The sequence below is a fragment of the Aplidium turbinatum genome, chromosome 17, assembly GCF_918807975.1.
Source record: "Aplidium turbinatum chromosome 17, kaAplTurb1.1, whole genome shotgun sequence".
In the NCBI taxonomy this organism is placed as follows: Eukaryota; Metazoa; Chordata; class Ascidiacea; order Aplousobranchia; family Polyclinidae; genus Aplidium; species Aplidium turbinatum.
Genome location: NC_137488.1, coordinates 18717565 through 18738609, shown reverse-complemented (window position 1 = coordinate 18738609; position 21045 = coordinate 18717565). Strand labels below are relative to the sequence as shown.

The window sequence follows — 21045 nt, the reverse complement described above, 5'->3', positions numbered from 1 at the left end:
TTTTGCACCAGTATATTATTGGAAATCGTGGGAGAACACCAGTTAAGATTTAGGCTTGCAGGTTTTGATTTTAATATTATGTAACCATCTATTTAAAATATAATTTTTATGCGTGTTGATAACATCGGAGTTTGCTTTATTTGTTCGTTTTACGTATTTTTCAAATTTTCTTCTTTTTTTACATGTGCTAGCTGAAGATGCTATTACTATAGCGAAATCGATTCTTAACTTAATAAATTACACTAAGAGGTTAGATTGTTGTGCAAATGCCAGCATTTGATGAATGCAAATTAGCAGTACCATTATAGTAGTCTTAGAGAGTAATCACTATTTTTGATTTAATCCGCTCTGCTTGACTTTTTGCTTGGCATTGAGCACTTTTTGTAGTATTTATTGTTGATATTGCAGTATTGAGATTTTTTGTCGTCATAAAAGAAATAAAAACGTAACTTCGATTTTCGACCAAGACTTGTCAAACTTCAACGGAAAGACTGTTTTAATTTAATGAATTTGGACAAATACGAAGTGCACAAAAAGCGACAAAAACAAAGTTAAATTTTGTACCCCTATTAAGTTAATTGGTTTTCTATTTTACAAATTTCGCTTCGTTAAAATTCTGGTGCTTCTCAAAGTTTTACTTTTCTCGATCCACCACTGTGAGCGATGGATACTATTTTTCAACTTAGCTTTAATATGACGGTTTTAATGTTTAAGGTTATGGTGAAAGCCTGATGAAAAAAACACCACCCAAAAAATTGTCACCGTACGACGATGCTTCTCGGACTATAGGCCTACTGTACCGTGAATATCTACGATCAGAGAGCAGCCGATCTGCGGTCTCATCATCCAACACACGCATTCAGCCCCGTTGAAAGGTTAATTTGGGCCTGGTACCAATTACATTCCCAGACCTACAAAACAGGACATCGCTAAACAAATGCACATGTACGAGACGTTTTCATTAACTTCTTGCCCCCATCCCCTCCTCTCTAAAAGGTTTTAGTCCTCCAATTAGTTTCTGAGCCGGTTTCATGTGGTGGGAAGATTGTTGGCATGGTCTACTGTCTATTCCTGAGGATAATTTTGGCCCTCTCCCAATAAGTCTCTTTTCGCCCTAAATTAGCAAAATCTATTTATAGAGCTTTCGCCACAAAAGTGTGGCTTCTTCAGTATAGCCTTATTCAAATAGAATGCACTGAATGAGACTACAAAACAAGCCACACGTGTGCGGTGAAAGATCTAGAAATAAATTTTCTGATTTTAGTGTGATACGTACCGTTTACTTTATTTCAAATATTTTATCACACTACGGTACGCCTCCCAATCGGATCATCAGTTAATCATAAGATTTGATGAAAAGTTTTGCTTTGGAACTTCTAATATCACAAGAATACGCAGTAATTTTTTTATGTTCCCTGGTCCAAAAGTACCTCCCTGTCAACGCCACTGGGAGCAATTAGGTTGGACGAGCGTTGGCTATAAAAGAACGGAGTCGGCATTTCATCATCATCCACAGGCCGGTCACAGTAAGTAACCTCTTGCGGTACCATGTGCAATTAATTTCATCAACAATGATTTATCAATGTAGCCTAACCTTAAAAACAGCACCGCTTGATCTTGCGGTGTTTTTCGTCCATGGTCGGGCGCTTAACCAACTGAGGAATCCGGGCGGATTATTAAAACTGGTCCGCCCCGTTAGTTCAGTGATTACGCGCCCGACTCAAGATCAAGCGGTGCTGGTTCGACTCTCGAGTCTGCGCTTGAACAACACATTTCAAGGAAGACTCTACATTAAGCGCAACCTGGTGGATAGAATACTTCACTCAGCCAATCTTGGTAACAGGGCTCTGCGTCAAAAGCCTCTACAAAATACAAACTGGGAATAACCTATCAAAAGCTTTTGTCAGTCTCAGGATAGATTCAAAACTAACCAATCAACATTGCATCCGCAATGTTTGCTGTAAGAAACCTGTTGTTGCGTTTAAATGTATCTGCTTTTTGCCTTTTACCATGCGAATTCCATTGCATCGAATAAACACTATGCAGCTTTGGTGTTCCACGTGCTTAAGCTTCGTTGGGTAAAACAATGAAGCGAAAAAACGGCGTCCTATGATATTCTAACGTCATAAATACGTTTTCTAGACATAAATTTCTCAAATTTCCTGTTGATGCTATTCAGGATAACCTACTACAGACGGAACGTGAAAGGGTTTAATTTTATTGAGCGATCAATTAGTTGCACTGGGCAGGTAAAAAATTACAAATCGCCCACTTCATTTTACTCTTCAAACGATTCATCACAAAAAGGTGAAAAATAGCATGAACAAATATTCAATTTAGTTGAAAGGTCTGAAGGAACTGGTCTGTAAGATCGTATAGCAGTGCGGGGTTGCCTGATGTTAAACAAACGACCTCACTGAGATGATTCTATTTGAATAAGTCGTGCTACGCGTTTTTCATTCAGCTTGGTGGTGGTGATATGCGAGCAGACATTTCAAATAGAATTATCTCAGTGAAAATCTGGTGCTTAACACCAGGCAACCCGCACCGCTGGACGATCTTATAAGGTCTTCAGCAAAATAGTTGCAAGCAAGAGAATGGCTACAGATGAAGTGTTGCTCCCTGGTAAATAAATGGTTATCCCTCACCCCACATTGCTTATATTTGTACAAAAAAGTTCTGAAATACACAAGTCACTACAAAATTGATAGGCCCCAAGCTAAGAGCAGATCTCCACAATAGTTTTTACATAAAAGGGGATTAGATAAAAAAATAGTGTAAACCAGCTTTGGTGACTCTATTTTAGTATACAACTCATAGACACCACAAATTATATACATCGGGGATCTTTTCACTCTCATTTTCCTTTTGTTCAAAAATTTATAGACAAATTTATCCTATTTTTAATTAGAATTTGACCATGCACTTTTATGTTTTAGTGAATGCATCTCTTGATAGATAAAATTTATCTATGATTGAGAACCCTTGAAGTATGCAAAATATAAAAATTGACATATGAAACAAAACGTTTATGTAATGATCTGAAAAGCATTTTTTACAAGCCTGCTTTCTCATAACACAGTATTTGCCACATCATTGATCTAGTGGAATATTATAAAAGATAGTAAGATACTATCAATATCAATCATGTTACATTGTTACAACCATACACCAAATATCAGATCAATATTTACAAGACGGCAGAGCTGTAATCATTAAGCTATCTTGGAAAAAGCAAAAGTACTAAAATTGTTTAAAATTCTGTACGTTTTAAAGTGTTATGCACAGCAATAAAAACGTTGCAGAAAACATGAAAAATTAATGTGCACTTTTAACGCAGTAAAAATATATAACTGTTGTTTAATAGTCTTAATTTATATTCACAAATTGAACTCAATCCCTCTTAATAGATAGAAATTGTATTTGCGCAACCCAAAAAATGTTAGCAGTATAGTTAATGTTGAAGCTATACTCCAGACTCAGGGATGTCCAGACTTCATACCATTGCAAAGTTAAAAGAACGTTGGTTTTTACAAATTGTGGCGTCCACAGCGGATGTTGTAACAAGAGCAATGCACAGCTTGCAGCAAAGTAAAACCTTACTACAAAAAAAAAAGAAAAAAATCCACTACATCAGTACTGGTCCCCCAGGCATCATCATGTAATTGGTACCTGCCATTGAACCATAGTTCTGTTGAGGTTTAGATGAATTACCATAGTTGTTAGATTGTCCATAACCATTTGACCTCCCACCATAACTACCGTTTCTGGAATGTGAAAATCCATTGCTTTGTCCTCTGCTGTAACCACCTCCTCTACCACCATATCGAGTGCGACCTTTACCACCAAACCTTCCAGACGTTTGTGCAAGCTCCATCAAACGAGGGTTAATTTGCTGCTTTGCTTCTTGCAAAATCTCAATCAATTGTCCAGCCTGTTTTCCATTACCAGGCGTGAAAAATGTGTAAGCTGTTCCAGTTTGATCTGCACGAGCTGTGCGGCCAATTCGATGAACATAATCTTCGCATTGATTTGGAAAATCATAATTGATGACAAACTTAATATCAGTAACATCCAAACCACGAGAAGCAACATCAGTAGCAACAAGGATTGGGGATTTGCCTGTTCGAAACTCATTGAGAACCCAGTCTCTTTCTGGTTGTGACTTGTCCCCGTGAATGCACATTGCTGGCCATCCATCACGGCGCATGTTTCGAGTAAGAATATCACTTTTACGTTTAGTTTCAGTGAAGATAATGGTTTTGTTTTCGGATTCACCCATAATCTCTTCCATTAGCTTCATCAATTTATCTCCCTTTTCTTCTTCTGAGCACACATCAACAATCTGCAAGATATTGTGATTAGCTGAAATTTGCAAAGAGCCAACTTGTACATGCACATTTTCTCTCAAGAAATCTTCAGCTAACTTGCGAACCTCTTTAGGCCATGTTGCACTCCACATAAGCGTTTGACGATCAGGTCGAATCTGATCAATGATTTTTCTAATTTGAGGTTCAAAACCCATGTCCAGCATTCGATCAGCTTCATCAAGTACCAAATATGTGCAACGGCGTAGATTGGTCTTATTTTGTTCAAGAAAATCAATTAGTCGCCCAGGTGTTGCTATCACAATTTCAGAACCACGTTCTAAATCTCGCAATTGGGGTCCTTTGGCAGCACCTCCATAAACACATGTGTTTCGAATATGACACATGGATCCAAATTCATTGGCAACCTGCTGCACTTGTTGAGCTAGTTCTCTTGTTGGACACAAAACAAGTGCAATTGGTCCATCTCCTCTTTCAAGATATGGTTGAGCATTGATGTGTACAAGTGCAGGCAAAAGAAAAGCAAGTGTTTTGCCAGACCCAGTTTGTGCTATGCCAACTAAATCTTGGCCACTCAAAGCATGGGGCCACCCTACAGCTTGGATGGCAGTTGGATACTGGAACCCACTTTTTGCAATTTGCTTCAAAATGTAGTCTGGAAAGCTCACTTCATTAAAGTGAAAAATTGGTTTTCGAAGATTTTTTCCTGAAACAGTAATATCTTTTTGACTATAAAACTGTTGGATAGCTTGGTCAGCTCGGCCTGTAACAACAGGGTGTTCTTGATAAAATTCTTTTTGAAATGGTATTAACTTAGACATATCCCATTTTGGTTTGCGCAAGCTTTGTCCTGGTGAATCATACTTTCCACCACGATCACTTCCAAAGCCTCTACCACCAGAAGCAAACCTACTTCCACCGTTCCGGTCACCTCCGAACCCTCTTCCTCCTCTGCTGTAGTTTCCACCGTAACTGTTTCCACTTCCTCGATTGCTGCCATAACCACCACGGGAGTAACCAGGCATTGCAAATTATTTTTAATAATTTAAATCGACTTTAAATTAATCCTTGTGGAGTCCCAACTGCAAGAAAACAAAGCACAATTAACAGATAGATATATATATAACAAAAGCTATAGTTTATACAAAAAATCATTAGTTTTAAATATTTAGCAATCTACAAACACAAGAGGAACCTTGTTAGAAGTGTAGAATTTATAGCCTAGTAAGAATAGCTATAGCTTTGGTAGAGAGTTTGCTTTGTTGAACCAAAGAGAAATAAAACAGAGCAGCCTTAGCGGGTTTAACATACTTTTTACACGCAAAAAAATATAACATAATTAAAATAAACTCAAACGTTTTCGACACGTACATGTGTCCTCATCAGGAATTAAATCTGCAATATACGGTAGGCCTACCGTACATAAAATGAAAAATCGTAAGATAAATTTAACTTTGCACTACAACTGTAACGACACTCTGGACTGTGCTTTTCAGTCTAAGGTTAAGGTTACTCTGTTTGATTTCTCTAAGAATAGCTACTTTGCAACAAATGTTAAATATTTTTATACAATAATGATACTTTAGGCTACAAAATATTATCCGACATGCATTCATCATTAGTTTTGTTAGATCGAAACAAAATAATACACTGAATGTAAACATTGGTATAAAACAGCTTAAAAATTGAATCACATAAACCAGTCACACAACTTCTGTCTAGCGTTTTGATGTTAGTATTAATGTCAATATCATTACAATATCAAGTGGCTATTTTCCTATGCTAGTTGAATCAAAAAGCATTTTTTCATGGCAGGCATTACCAAAGTTAAGATTAAAGTTGAGATTTCTTTCTCTGCCCAGGATTTTAAGTTTTCCAAATCACAAGTTTTTGCCTTCAATAGCTTTACACTTTTCACAAATTAGGGCAAATTTTTTTTATCTTAAAACAACACTGGGGAAAAAATAGCCACTGCCTTTAAGATATCTTGAGTAATCAGAAACAAATGTTACAACAAAAATAACTTACGGTTTTTGCGGTACAGTTAATTCCTTCATCTGGTGACCCGGTATCGTCTACATCCCAGGTCTTGCAGATGAAAGAAGCTACATGATGAAGATCTGATTGCCACCAGCCAACGCCTTTCATTTTGTTGGTTGATGAACGATGCACCTGGAACGTGGAAAGACAGCACAGATCATTCTTGAGACCTGTACCATGATGAACAACTTGATTTGTTCTCTTGTTTTGTCGAGAAACTGACCAAGCTCCACGTTCAGATACAATTTATATCAGATCTTTTATCACATAAACATAATCCTAACTTATAAACACAAACCCCAACGACAATTTTCAAGACTGAAAACTAAAATGTCCGTTTTCTTGTTTTTCCAGTGACGTACATGTCACGTGGCCAGTATGAGTTACGTAATTTTAAACAAAAACTTCTCCATAACACGTTTTTATAGCGTCTTGCATGCTACAAATTTATTGCAAACAAACAAAACGTCAACAAATACTTTATTCTGTAATTTTTTATTTTACCTTACCGCAAATTTAATTATTATTATTTTAACGTTTACATAAAATATAGTTTTTGAAAAAGCGAAAACATTTGCTTTAATCGCTAATGGCGGCTGAAATTTCTTCATTGAAAAAAAAACGATAATGGCTTTCGGAATGAGATGCTTGGAAAAATGTGTTTGAAGCGTTATCCAAACTCCTTCCAAAATCTTTGCAAACACACAAAACAGAAGTTCAATTATTGAAAAACTTTTATTTTTGTGCATTTGAGGCTGTGACAGTCTTCAAAGGTGGACGTGTTTTTAAGAAACAAATCGAGGAGGACTGAGATACAACGACGTCTTTCATTAACGTCATGTTGCCAACGGCTTCGAGCAAACTAAATAAAGGCAAAAGTGCAAGTTTACTTCAGTTGAAAGTTTCTAATCAGTTGAAACAGAGTTAACGTTTAATCAAACGTTTCAGCTCAATGGCCGAGTGGTTTTCGCCTTTTGCTCTGGTGCTAGACTGGGTTCGATTCCAGGCTAGGTTTAATAAAAAACTTAAAAAACCAGCAGCTTACCGATTGTGCTTTTTTGCATAGCGCAATGAAAATAAATAGGGTAACAACATGGTCAGTTGGTCACGTTGTAAATTGAATATCAGTTTATTTAGGATTCTTGTTTGGAGATTTATATTATTATCACTGCAAGAACACCAGATTATATAGAACACCAAGAACACCAGATTTATATTATGGTCACTGTTTAGCGGCATCTAGTGGATAAAGCAGAACTGCTTTTATCCGCAAAACCTTCACTTTGCTACATTCAAGATTCAATGATACAGCTTTTTGTCTAACTTAAAGAGACCACAACATGTAAGCATAAACCATCAATTTTATTTCAATGTCGATTGAGCATTATGGAGAACTGCATGTGTGTTCTTCAGCAATATTTTTGTTTGCGATTTTCCGCAGGACCAAGTTATTTTCTTTCATGCAAGCGTAACTTATTGTAGGCTAACATTTTTTCTTCCTGCAGTCTTGTATCATTTGATTTAATTTGAGCTTCAAATGCAATTTTATTTTAATCATTTAAATGTCCTTATATGTCTCATGCCTCGCACACTGGCACATTCAGAAAAAATGCGTTTTTGTTTTTGGTGTTTTTTGTTAATTGCAAATTGTTGCTGTTTATAAAGATTATATTCTAGTTAAATAAAAGTTGCCACTTTTAGACAACAAAAATCTTAAAAAACGTGATCATTGTTCCAATATGCCTCACCTTCTTTAGCCTGTTGCAATCTGCACACCAGTTTGACGCCGCAATGCGCACAGCATTCACAACGACTGCCTTATCAATGTCGTGGTGTGTTGTCACTGGATAACTGCTTCCAAACTCAATGGATCATACTGCCGCAACGTTAGCCAGATCGCAAGATTGTTAGCCTGATCGCTTAATTAGCCTTGCTATTGCAATAATAAGTTACGGTACAAATCTTCTTCGAGGATCGCCGTCAATGAAAGTCATCTAGCCTAGCCTATAGGCTAATTAAGCTTGGCTTGTTGAACTAAAAACCGACTCTATTTGTTCTATACAAAACTCCTTAGCCTAAGCTGCTTCAGGAGTTTTTTTTTAGTTGATTCAACTAGTTGATAAAATTGAGAATCCAGTTTATAAAAATTGCAACTCTAAGTAACTTAATTAGTTGAATGTAGGCTAGCCAAGAATTAGAATACTTATAGCCCAGGGACCTCAGATCCCTGCTTATAGTCTATCAACGGTAGCCTAATAATTTTTGTTTCAGTTCGGATATTTTTAATTTGCCTAGTTCCTTGATAGCCTACTGTCAATCCATCCATCTCATGTTTTAGCTTTCCATTTTCTTTCTTCTGGTTGCATTTTTCAACAATAGCCTATATTCTTTTCTTACTTGCCCAACCAAGATGTGAGAGTCCATAAATTGAACGATCATAGAATACAGTTGAAGCATAGATGGCTTACCAAACATAGCCTATAAGTAGGCTAAGTTATATCACATATAGTTATTACTTTCTAAAACCCGTCATTTTTTGCTGTCTTGGAGGTTTGCATAATCGCCGTCTTTATTGCTTAAAGGGATAGTAAAGGAAAAACATGACTTGGCGATTTTCCACGTTCTTTATGTTTAACATGCTACCATAAAACGATTTTCAATAAAATTTTGCCCCATTGCTGTCTGATCAGCATTCCGCGCCTGCTTTTGTCAGAGCTTTCAAAACGACAATGGGCGTGAGCAGCGAAGCGTGCGACTGTACTACAGTCTACGTCACTATAATCTAGCAATCAGTTGATTGCACAATAGTTGTTACTGCGGGCGATTTAACTGTAGGCTATGTATGCATCAAAACATCAGATTTCAACATCAAAACATCAGACAGTTTGCTCAAAACATCAGATCTGATGTTGAAACATCAGAAGTGGTAACGTGGCTTTTGTTATTGCTGTCGATAGTGACGTATTCTGGAGCAGTGTTTGCACTTTTTGGTCATTTTAAAAAAAATAAAAATAAATGAAACATTGAACTTTGAGCCTTGCCAGTGCCATTGAAAACAATTTTTTTTCGGTAATTCTTTTTGAAATGTATTCTTGAATGTTCAGTTTATGCATTTCAATGCTTAATTTCCGTTTGAAAACTTCATTTACTATACCTTTAACGTTTTTTTTGTTTTTTTTCATTCTTTTTATTTTTGAAAGAAGTGGGATCCTTATAAAATTATCAACCCGGTTAGCTCAGTCGGTAGAGCGTTGGACTTTTAATCCAACGGTCAAGGGTTCAAGTCTATTGTCAGGCGTTCTTGTTTTATTCAGCGTCAATAGGATAATAGTTTTTGTGGCTATTCCCAAAAAAAAAAGTATGCCCAAGGCGATGAATGTAGAATTTTGCTTTCTTTCTCCAGTGTTGTACGTTGACGGCGTCAATTGACGGCGTCAACTTTTTGTTGACGCTGTGGCTAGCGCCGTCAGTTTATTTTTTAGTCGACGGAAGTGATAGCGCCAATGGCGGCTCGTGCCATGGGGCTGCAGGGCTACAGCCCCTCCTGAAAGAAAGAGAAGAGGGAAAATATGTTTTCCTCTGTGTTTGTCCGACCCGGTTACTTTTTTCACTTAAGAATTGCGCAGGGATACCTAGACACTAACTAAGTCCAATAGTCCAATATCCTAAGTCCAATATCCTAAGTCCAATATCCTAAGTCCAATATCCTAAGTCCAACATCCTAAGTCCAATATCCTAAGTCCAATATCCTAAGTCCAATATCCTAAGTCCAATATCCTAAGTCCAATATCCCTAGAATTGCGGATCGAAAATTAAAATATTAAAAGTTTCGTTTGACAACACCAACTTTGGGCAAACTTCTCTGCAGCCCGAGATTCTGGATTTCAAGCGCTCTGATTGGCTAAAAATTATCCTTGAAGCTCCACCTCTTTTGGTATTTTACAGCAATTTTTGCATCTGTTGGGGCTGCATGGAAAACAACCTCACCTAACCGAATAACTTTACAGACTTTTTAAAGTTAGTAAAGTGAACAATATCACACCAAATCAGAAGAATCAGTTTATCTAAATACAGAGCTTTCGCCACACAAGTGTGGCTTCATCAGTAGGCCAGCCTAGGGCATCTCAAAATCACTTGAACCTTGTATGTTACGGCTAAGCAAGTCAAGACTAAGCTCAATGCTAGTAAAGTTTGTTTCCAAAGCAATAGGCTACTGTTAGTTTTTTTAAATTATAGCTTAGGAATACATCAACTTTTTAACAAAGTTTGAATGCATTTTTTCAAAGTTTGGGATAGAAACGTGCTCAGAACGCACCAAATTTAATGGGATTTTTCAAATTTTTATGGGGGGAGACCCCCCCAGACTATTTATTGCAGCCCCACTGCTCACAAACAGCACCAGCCGCCACTGGATAGCGTCGTCAACTGTTTTACCAATTTTAAGCGTCACGCGCCATGCATCATTTCTCGTTTTCGAGTAAACGTTTTCAAGACTTGTTTTTGAAATACAACACACCAATTAATACTATGCCAATTGTCAATACCATCCAGATCCAGCCCTGCTGTGGAACGCATGTTTTTACTTGGAAAGGACATTAGCTTAATTTAGCCTATGCGTCCCAAACGCAGCAGATTGTCATCAGTGACGTTCGGTGGCTTGAACCGTTGGGAAAGCAACTTGGAAATATGCTGCAGCAAGGTAGTAGGCACGAAGGGCGTAACCGTCGGGCGAAGCCCGAAGGCGTGTTACCGAAGGCAACACTTCCAGCGGGGGGTCTGGGGGGCCTCCCCCAGAAATTTTTGAAAAACACTTCCAATTTGGTGCGCTCTGAGAGCATTTCCAAAACAAATCAAAAATAAAAATCTGTCAAATTGTGCTTCGCCTATGTCGTGATCATACATCCATTTAATGTTTAGAAGTCATGAACAATCTTAATTTTAACGTTGCAGGACCAAAATCCTGTGTTAGACATGGAATAATAGTTGTCTAAATGTTTAATTCGTCATGAATGTTCATTCTCAGATATTCAGTTAAGCCTACACTACAAAAGCTAACACTTAGGCCTAAACATTACAATCGCAAGCAATTTGTACAAAAAGCTGGATAAGTTTGCCTCCTGCGTATAGAAGCTTAACAAACTAAATATTGCATCCGCACCTGAACGTTCATCGGCGAAGTAACGTTATATCAACGCTGTAAAAAGGGCAAAGGCATGACTATGAAAGCTAGTACAGTAGGCTAAAGTACATGGCGAGGAGACATCAAAAAACAGCAACAAGCTTTTTGGCATTATGATGCTGTGCGTCTACCGTGACGAGATACCATTCTGACGAGTTAGTCTAGTCGCTCTAGCGGATGTACGCATTGACGTCACTGGGAAAGCACAACTAACCTACCATAACCATAACACATCTGATTGGCTAAGCTGCTGGTGACGTTTTGCAAAACGGGTGAGGATTGGTTAAAACGAAGGCGTTTTATGACATTTTTGAATCTGGGAAAGCAAGTTTGATAGTTGCTTACCTGGAGCCTCAGTGATTGTTTCTGACAGAAGCGTTTGCGTCAATTGGCATTTATAGGCAAGACATGCGGTTTGGTGAAGACTTAGACTACTCACAAGCGTTACGAGTAATTCTAGTCACGAATACAGTAATTTTCAAGTTAAAATAGACGTGATAAAAATAATAAGAAGTTAAACCTAGAATTCAGTCATTATATTTTGCATAGTTTTTGCTAACGTAAGCACTGCTTTCCTTGCTTTCCCTCACCGATCATCACTGATTGTCATACAAACATTTTAAAATGCTTGTGTTTCTACGGCAAAATACTTCTGTTTTGTGAGACCCTGGCTAAAATAGCGCTAACGCTGATGCCGTCAATTTATTTCATTGACGCGTACAACACTGCTATCTACACATTTTCAGTTGCCTTCCTTTGACCTGCTAATCTGTGCTGTTAGTTATGGTAAAACATGATGATGAGTTGATGACAATGAAGATATACAAGTAGCCTACCGTCTACGTAGCCTAGAGCGAATCTGAGTTGCGCAGTGTCATGGTGCCCGAAACGTCAGTGAAACATTAAATCATCTTGCATGTTTCTTCATTTACTTTCGCTTTCATCAAATGAACGTTGCAACTGATGCTAAAAATGATAATAAACATCCAAAGTTTTCATTATTTGATCCACAATTTATTTGGTATTCAATTAAAACCGTCATGACGTAGTTCTTGGGTTGTTTCATCTGTCAAAATTCGTCAATAACCAATCGTTGTATTCTCATTCGACAGAACGTGCGTGGAAGTTACCCTTTAAATAAATGATCAAAAATAGAATTTGAAAATTGAGAATGTCTTTTTATTTATAGGGGAGACTACTCCAGCCTATCATATAAAGTAAATACAAACTGTGTTATTAAAAAAGTTATATCAGCATCTAAAAAGATATATTAGGGATTAAAACTGAGACTATTATCTTGTTGTATCAAACCAGTTTTGTCATAGGGAAGTGAAAGTTGGACCTACAACAAAGAAATTTACAAAAACATGAATGCTGTTCAATTCTGGTGCTACAGAAGAATATTAAAATTATCATATAAAAAAAATATTACAAACGAAGCAGCTAGAAAAAAGTATTGGAGTGCAAGATAGATGAGCAAACAATTTAGCAAAACCAAAATGTAAAATTCGCCGGACATATGTTAAGAGGATCAGCAGGACAGCTACATCCATTGGTTATTGAAGGTATGGTGGAAGGAAAGAGGTGTAGAAGAAGAAGGAGGTGATGTAAAGCAGTGGTGTTTCGGACAATCGTTCACCAACTCAAACGTCACATAAAACCGTTATGGTCTACTTAACCTAGCTGGCGTCTTACGTCATGGAAATTCCTAAAAAATGAGCCGAGATTGCAATATACTTCGTAAGACTTGTAAAACATTGCACCTGTAGCATAACATTGCACAATCTCTTGAACACCTGTTGAAAATTGCTTCACAATGTTTATCACTGTTACGTCACAGAAGCTGGTTACGTGCAGTTGAAATATCTCAAGTCAGTTTCGTCATTTAGAATTGTCGTTTTGAAAGGTTGGTCGAATATTTAACTGTTTGCTGGGTGCTTACCAACTAGACGAAATTTTCGTCTTTTATCCAAGTAATTCTGTATTGTGGTGACAAGTTTTCTACTGTGTAGTGCATACGCGTTGCACTAATTTTCGACAGCCTGTTGGCTATTTTTTGCGGAAATACAATTCTTGAACAGACGTTTCTAGAAGAGTATTCTTTTGCGGTGTCATTGTATACAGACGAACGGATCCGGGAATTTTATGTTACAACTTTCCCACAAAAATATTATGGTTCACCGCTGTGACCAAGTGGACCGACTTGAAAAGCATCGGAGAAGCAAAAGGAGTAGCAGAAAAACGTGACTTGTGGAAGCAATTGACAGCCAACCTTCGGCAATTCCGCTCGGAGACGGCACATGATGATATTCATCATCATCACCCAATGTAATTAGTTACATCGACCATCCAGGCAAATGCTGTGGTAGCCTTCTTTTTGTTCTCTGCAAATCACTTGTAATAGTCTACCCAGAGATGGTCTACCTTATGAGTCACCAGAAGCTTAGGATAAGAAGCAGACGAGACACTGCAGGCTGCAACCCTATAGCCCCGCTAAATAAGAAGATTTAAATAAATGAAGAATATTGCAACAGTAACGAAGCTAGAAAGCACATTTTAGGGAAAAATAAAATAACTGTTGGAGGTGGTTGGTGTAGAGTTTTTAGTTCCTGATTTCGACATAAAATTCTCCCAATCGGATTAAGCTACAAACACACCGACAGGGGCGCCGGAACGATTTGTGACTGGGGGGGGGCAAGATTACAAAAAAAGGGCACTTTTGTTTACTAAAAGGCCAATTTCTTTTCAATTTTTAAGATAAAATATAGCGATAATGATAATCCGGTATACAAAGAAGGCAGTGACGTTCGGTGGCTTAAACCATTGGGAAAGCAACTTGGAAATATGTTGCAGCAAGGTAGTAGGCACGAGGGGCGTAACCGTCGGGCGAAGCCCGAAGGCGTGTTGCCGAAGGCAACACTTCCAGCGGGGGGTCTGGGGGGCCTCCCCCAGAAATTTTTGAAAAACACTTCCAATTTGGTGCGCTCTGAGAGCATTTCCAAAACAAAATCTTCGGACTTTCCCAGTCCGAGGATAAAGATTCAATCAATCAATCAAACTGGGACTAGTTTAGAATGTTGGCTGCTTTTTTAGACTGAGCACAAAAACTTATTGTCAATGTCATCTGTAAGCATTTACGACATGCATTGGACTGGTGCACTAGTAAAGAGCAAATAATTAGCCTATAAATTAAGCTAGTCCATTCTTGAAGAACACAAGTATGTTTGCTCTGAACTTGTGATGTCAGTCTATTGACCCAAAGAATTTAAAAAACACTTGTGCTGTTTCAGTACTGGTTGGTTAATGTACCCTTTGGAATTGCATGTCTTATTGTAGAATCTATGTTTTTTTTGGTAAGAGAACCAGCTTTATTTTCAGCGTACTCAGTAGCCTATAGTTACAAGCCCGAAAATCACTCATGCGTAGAGGCTGTATTCTTTTCGCCTGAAACCAAAAGCAGCCACTATGAGATACGCATGACGTCACTGGGAAAGCAACTTTAACCACAACACCAGATAACACATCTGATTGGCTAAGCAGCTGGTGTCGTTTTGCAAAACGATTGAGGATTGGATAAAACGAAGGCGTTTTTCAATGTAGGGTAAGCAACTTTGAAAGTTGATTTCCCTGGAGCTTCAGTGATGGTTTCTGACAAAAGCGTTTGCGTTAATTGGCATTTATAGGCAAGAAATGCGGTTTGATGAGGACTTAGACTATTCACAAGCGTTACGAGTAATTCTAGTCACGAACACAGTAATTTTCAAGTTAAAATAGACTTGATAAAAATAATAAGAAGTTAAACCTAGAATTCAGTCATTATATTTTGCATAGTTTTCGCTCAGGTAAGCACTGCTTTCCTTGCTTTCCCTCACCGATCGTCACTGAAAGAAGGGCACCATGCTATGTTATAATGATATAACCTACTGTCAAGCCTTATCACAACCTGCGGCCATGGCCGCTAAGTAGTGCTTGGATGACCGCTGGTGCTACCTCCTCAATCGGGCAAGTTTGGCCGCCGGTCTCTTCTAGCCAATTATGTAATTTCGCAATAGAATGATCGTGGATTAACGGTCGAAAACATGTAGTAGGCTATCAAAGAGTGACGCAAAATTAGGTCAGCGCCTCATAGCCTAATCGCCACTGCTGCATTCTGCGGGAATATTTGTTATTGATGGAATATATTCATCTGCGATCGCCAGCGCTGTAAGTCTTGTTTGTAATTCCTGACGTTTATTTTAACAAAGTCTTAATCCGAAGTGCTAATTTACATCGGCTGGCAATATTGTCGTTTTTATGTCGATTCGATGTTGTCGGACATTGAACCGTTGTTAAAAAGGAGAACTAAGTTAGTTGACATCCGAGGGGAAAACATTTTTTGATCATATTTTGCAAAAATTATGCTTCTTTTAGTAATGTCCTTCACATCATTGAAATACCTATTTTATTACCTTGCCGTCATCATCAACACAGTCATGTCGAACGTTGTTTTTCATTGCTAAAAAGAATTTTAGGGGAGTGGCAAACTTCTTTAAAATCAGCCACATTAGAGACGCTCGTGCGAGTGTCGTTTGAATAGTACTGGATTACAATTCCGATAAAGCAGTTATTGCGTGGTGCAACGATTCTATTGTAGGACGTCGCCCAGGCCCAGACTTCAACAACGCTAAGTGATCATTTTAGCATTGTTGCAAGTTTAATTCTATTTACTTACTGTGCTATCGTTATTTTTATTTTGTATTTTGGCCTCAAATCACGCAGATTTGGCCCCCGAGAAGGAGCTCCCGGTAGGCCACGATAGCTGCCGAAAAAAAAACGAGTTTTACGGCCTGTACTGTGTGGAAAAATTTTGTGCCGTAAATATTATTTTGAAGCAAAAATGAAAAATTATAATTAGGCTAAAAGCGAATAGCAGAAATTGTTATATTGCAAAATGTGCAGTAGCTTACATGACTTTAAAAGGGCACCATTGCCCCCCCTGCCCCTCCATCTGCAGAAAAATTGAGGGCAGGGGGGGCTTTCGCCCCCCCTGCCCCCCCGCTTCCGGCGCCCCTGCACACCGATATCCAAAATTGAAACATCTTTGAGCAACAAAGTCTGAGCTGCATTGGTTCTATGACTTGGCAAAGAAAATGGGTTTGAGAAGCAAACGACGCTGGTCAGAAACTTACCTACTGTTATTGCGGGTATTTTGAGAATAATTTTTCCATTACAGGTCACTGAAGCTGTCAGTTGACTAGCTGTCAAGGTCTCTGTGAACGACATGACAGATACGATGTGTTCTTTCCCGTCAATAACTTGCTCGTTACAAGTAGCTGTCACATCAGGATTGCTGTTTGTTGAATCTTTGCAACCAGTTTGTCGGTAATAAAAATCAGTGGTATACCTATGGGACAGAGTTGTTGAACATTCAAAGCTAAGCCTAAGTTTATTCAAAGTTTAAGTTATTTCAAGACAGGGATATCTATAACTACGGGATTGGAAACTCTATCCAGTGCTATACATCAGTAGGGTCATCACATTACTAGGACTACAGAAAGATTAACAAAATAAAATACCGACTAAAAGATATACAAAGTTAGATTTTGCAATAATAATACAAAATGTACACTCACATAAACTTAATTGATGTATAAAAGTACATTTACGCTGCTAGAAAAAAAACGATGAATCCAAAAAATGAATGAATGCAACGAGTCCAGAAACAGCCTACTGTTGTTCTTTAGCATTGTGCGTACTGCAAATCGGATCAGAAGTAAATGAGGAGTGTTCAGCAATCAGTGAAATATGCTGTTGTATCATCAACTTGTTCACTGATTGATCCAGTGCGAAACCAACCCGTTTACGACGTCATCAGAACTAAAACCAATAGTCATTCTGAAAATTTTTTAAGCAGCAAACAAAATACAACATAACTCACTAATGGAATACAAACAAATACACAAACCAGGCAAGCATAGACCTTACAATTTACAGGTGAATTAATGATTACACTTTTGGTTGTTCGTTTAGCCTACTACTTGCTACCCTTTGAGGTCAATTTATGTGATTATTTATCACAGCAGCGCACAAAGAAAAATGACCCTACTGGTGTATAAAATGGTTTTCAGTTCCACAGAGTTTCCAATACCGTAGCTATAGATATCCCTGTTTCAAGAAAAACTTTTTTTCTTGAAATACAGTAACAAAATAAAGAAGAGGTTTGAATTTTTTGTTTTAATTGATTTAAGCCAAGGTAGGCCTTCTGTAGGCTTTTGGTTATTATATTCTACACCGTACTTCAGCTACTGAGTGGCAACTTAATGATAGATAGATAAGTGTTTATTGGCTGCTGCGAAAAAGATGTGCGATAAATTAAAACACAATGTAGGTTAGTAAAACTGTTGAAAAGATCACAATTTAAAAAGAAAAGAAAATAGTAATAACATCACAGCAACGTGAGGCTGCGAAGTGACCATTCAAGGTTTTCAAGTCAAGCAGCCACTCCTATGCAGATCAATGGTAATTATACTTGGCTAATTGAGACAAATAAATGAATAACAGTGCAGCTATCCAAGATGATAAGAAATTAAAAATTTAGGTAGGCCAACGTAGTAGAACATGATCAAAGCAAAAATCGTATAATTTTGGATGTTGATTACAGAGAAACGAATATTACCAAAGGCAAACTGAACAAACGAAATGACATAAATGTCCAGAGTGGTACGAAGCGTTATCCACCCTGATAGCTCATTTTATTAAGTAGGCCTACCCAACTTTGTGGACAAAACAAAAGCGCAAGTTTAAGTCGCGCTAGTTCGACTCTCGGAGTGTGCGCTTGAGCAACAATTTTAAGGACTGCTCTCCATTCAGCGCATCTATAGTAGCCTACTATAATTCACTGATAAACCGCGTCAATCTCGGTGATCGGGCTTGTTTCAGTGGTTCAAAGTCTCTACAAGTAGGCCTAGGCTATGCGAAACCGCCAAGACTAAGCTATCAAAGAAGTTTTCTCAGCCAGAGGTTATAGATTCCCATAATTTCAATTACTCACTTATGTTTTTTAAACAGCTCTGCAAAAATACAAGTTAAACTTAGGTAGCTTGTAAAATCACTGACCTCCATGTGGAACCAGTCTTTTCTGTGAGCCCCCACGTGCAAGTATTCTGGCCCTGCTTCTCAATGGTGGCAGTCACTGTGAGACCAGGATATCCTACTGGTAACAATGTGCTTGTTGGATTAGCCGCGATTGAAAATGTTGCTCGAGCTGAAAAGAAACGTAGCAACATGGAACATAAAATTTTTGTGTTTAGTCACTGGAACCAGTAACGTTTACGTGAAAGTTCAGAAAGTAGCCTAGGCCTACTTTTGGACACGATTCCGACATGATTTCAGGAACCTGTAACTTTCCAAGATGCTCGAAAGTTTGAGGAAACCACCTGCGTTTTATTTTTAAAAGTGTCTGAATTTTCAGCCAGAGGATCTCGTTGGCACTCGCCTAAACTATCCTCTTAACGGCCCTGCCTGGAGTAACTTTTTTTGATTGATTGAATGTTTATCCTCGGACTGGGAAAGCTTTTTGCAGAGCTTAATCCTGGCAGTTTCGCATATTACTATTTTTAAAATAAATAACTATACCGTAGGGCCTACGGCCTCGTAGGCTACCTCTCACCTGTATTCAAAACATTCAAAATAAAAAACATGCAGAGTAATGTTTTAGTCAACATTCTGTTTTGTAGTTTATTGGTGACTATATAGCATCAACTGCAAGACAACTTATACTACTGTAAATTAATGCCTTTGTTAAAGCTCACCATTTATAACCTTAACTGTAGGCCTACGAACGTCCTGAGACATGCGTGGGAAAAAGCATATGGGATTCTTTGTGGTGTGATATTAATATTTATTTACCATCACTCTACATCAGCTATAGCTGAAAAGTCAGAGTATTCTGATCAATTTTACAAAACTGCAAGTAGAGTATTCTGCAAAACAACCTTGCAAACAAGCCTCATTCAATTTTCAAACAACCTTGTTTTCAATGAAAATGACTTTACAGGAGCAATTGTCAACTTCTCAATCGTCCAGATATAGCCTAAATATCAGAGATGTACGTATACGCCGCAAATTCTACGCCGCATACTTGTGGCGTAGACTTTTTGTTTGCGCTAACGCTTGCGGCCACATTTTTTTGGATAGTTTGCGCTTGAGGCTACGCGTAAAGTTCTCGCGGTTTTTTAGCGCATAGCTTCAACGCATACTTTTTAATGTATTTTTTTCGCTACAACACGCCAATATCTTCCAGTGCTGCAGTTGAAAGAATGTTTTCAATGGGCAAAGACAAGGTCAATGTAGGGAAAATGTTGGACCTATGACCATAGTTATCCTATGAGCCACCCCCCGCTAATTTTTTTTTAGAAGTCTTTAGCGCCCACATTCCTCACTGTCACGTGACTTCGAGACAAAGAACGTTTCTCAGAAACTTTCATAACCGTGGTGAAAGACCAGTCCGTTTTAGGCATTACATAGTATTTTATACTACTATAAGTAAATTTTGTGGCAAGTAAATGTTTTATCTTGATGGATTAAGTATAATTCAATTAAATTTGCAGAAGGTACCATTTAAAGCAAGTTATATTTTAGCTAGCATAAAGCAGGTCACTGTCTCAAGTTTTTTGTTCAGATCCAAAAATGTGCTTGCTTTAGGTTAACTGACCTATGAGCCACTTTGAACAATGACCTGTGAGCCATGGTTCATAGCAGATAGGTGCAGCATATATTTGGTTTATATGCTACATCCATTTTGGCAATATGATTAGTATATGATTACAATGAATAAAAGGTGATGAATTAAAGTAAAAACAACATGCTGGGCTGTCAAATTAAGGCATAACATAGGCCTAATCTATTCATTTGTAGAATTTACGTTGTAGACTATACTCAAATCAAAAAATATGTCAAATAAAGTTGTTAAGACAAGAGGGTCTTTCACTGATGTTGAAATGCAAATGGCCGTGCAGCATGTCTTGCACAACAATTTATCTGTTCGCACTGCAGCCAAACAAAACAATGTGGACAGAACAACTTTGTCAAAATATGTAAAAGAAGCTAGGCTAAGCTTTGGAACCGGACAAGCTTGGAACCGAACGAAAAAAACAAGATTAATGAACTTATTCATCTGGTTTTACGCTAAAAGGTTTTGCTGTGTTCTGTATTTTTTCTTTTTTCAAATACTGTACCTTCATTTCGTGCTGTGTTTAAATGTTTTCTTATATGTGGTTTCTGCTTGTTTCTTGTATAGTGGTTCATAGGTCAGCAGGGTGGCTCGCAGGTCTTGTCATGGTGGTTCATAGGACCACACGCTGTTTGACCTATGAACCACTTCGGAAAGGTTTATTTACGACGCAACAGTTTCCTAGTCAGAATTCAGCTACACTTCAAACTTAGTCATTGTAGACCTCAATGATCAAGGAATGTTCCTGCAAGTTTAGAGCGTTGACGCTTCAAAAATAAAGAAAATAT

At 38.0% G+C, this 21045-nt stretch overlaps 2 protein-coding genes across 2 annotated transcripts; both read right to left on the bottom strand.

Moving 5' to 3' along the window:
- Positions 1-2202: 2202 nt before the first annotated feature.
- On the bottom strand, positions 2203-6673 carry LOC145786095 (putative ATP-dependent RNA helicase DDX5). The gene is made up of 2 exons (XM_082597741.1): positions 6357-6673; positions 2203-5410 (listed from the first exon to the last, which is right to left on the bottom strand). Exon 2 carries the CDS (start codon positions 5351-5353, stop codon positions 3629-3631), a length of 1725 nt encoding a protein of 574 aa, XP_082453867.1. The 5' UTR covers positions 5354-5410; positions 6357-6673; the 3' UTR covers positions 2203-3628.
- Positions 6674-12544: 5871 nt separating this feature from the next.
- On the bottom strand, positions 12545-19250 carry LOC145786284 (uncharacterized). The gene is made up of 4 exons (XM_082597925.1): positions 19196-19250; positions 18643-18790; positions 16716-16930; positions 12545-12678 (listed from the first exon to the last, which is right to left on the bottom strand). The coding sequence occupies exons 1-4, from the start codon at positions 19248-19250 to the stop codon at positions 12674-12676; spliced, it is 423 nt and encodes a 140-aa protein (XP_082454051.1). The 3' UTR covers positions 12545-12673.
- Positions 19251-21045: the final 1795 nt, after the last annotated feature.

Coding starts and splice junctions, on each gene's coding strand:
- LOC145786284 (XM_082597925.1), bottom strand. CDS start 19,250: ATGTTGACTAAAACATTACTCTGCATGTTTTTTATTTTGAATGTTTTG. Junction 18,791..19,195: donor TTTGAATGTTTTGAATACAG/GTGAGAGGTAGC, acceptor GTTTCTTTTCAG/CTCGAGCAACATTTTCAATC. Junction 16,931..18,642: donor AAGACTGGTTCCACATGGAG/GTCAGTGATTTT, acceptor TCTGTCCCATAG/GTATACCACTGATTTTTATT.
- LOC145786095 (XM_082597741.1), bottom strand. CDS start 5,353: ATGCCTGGTTACTCCCGTGGTGGTTATGGCAGCAATCGAGGAAGTGGA.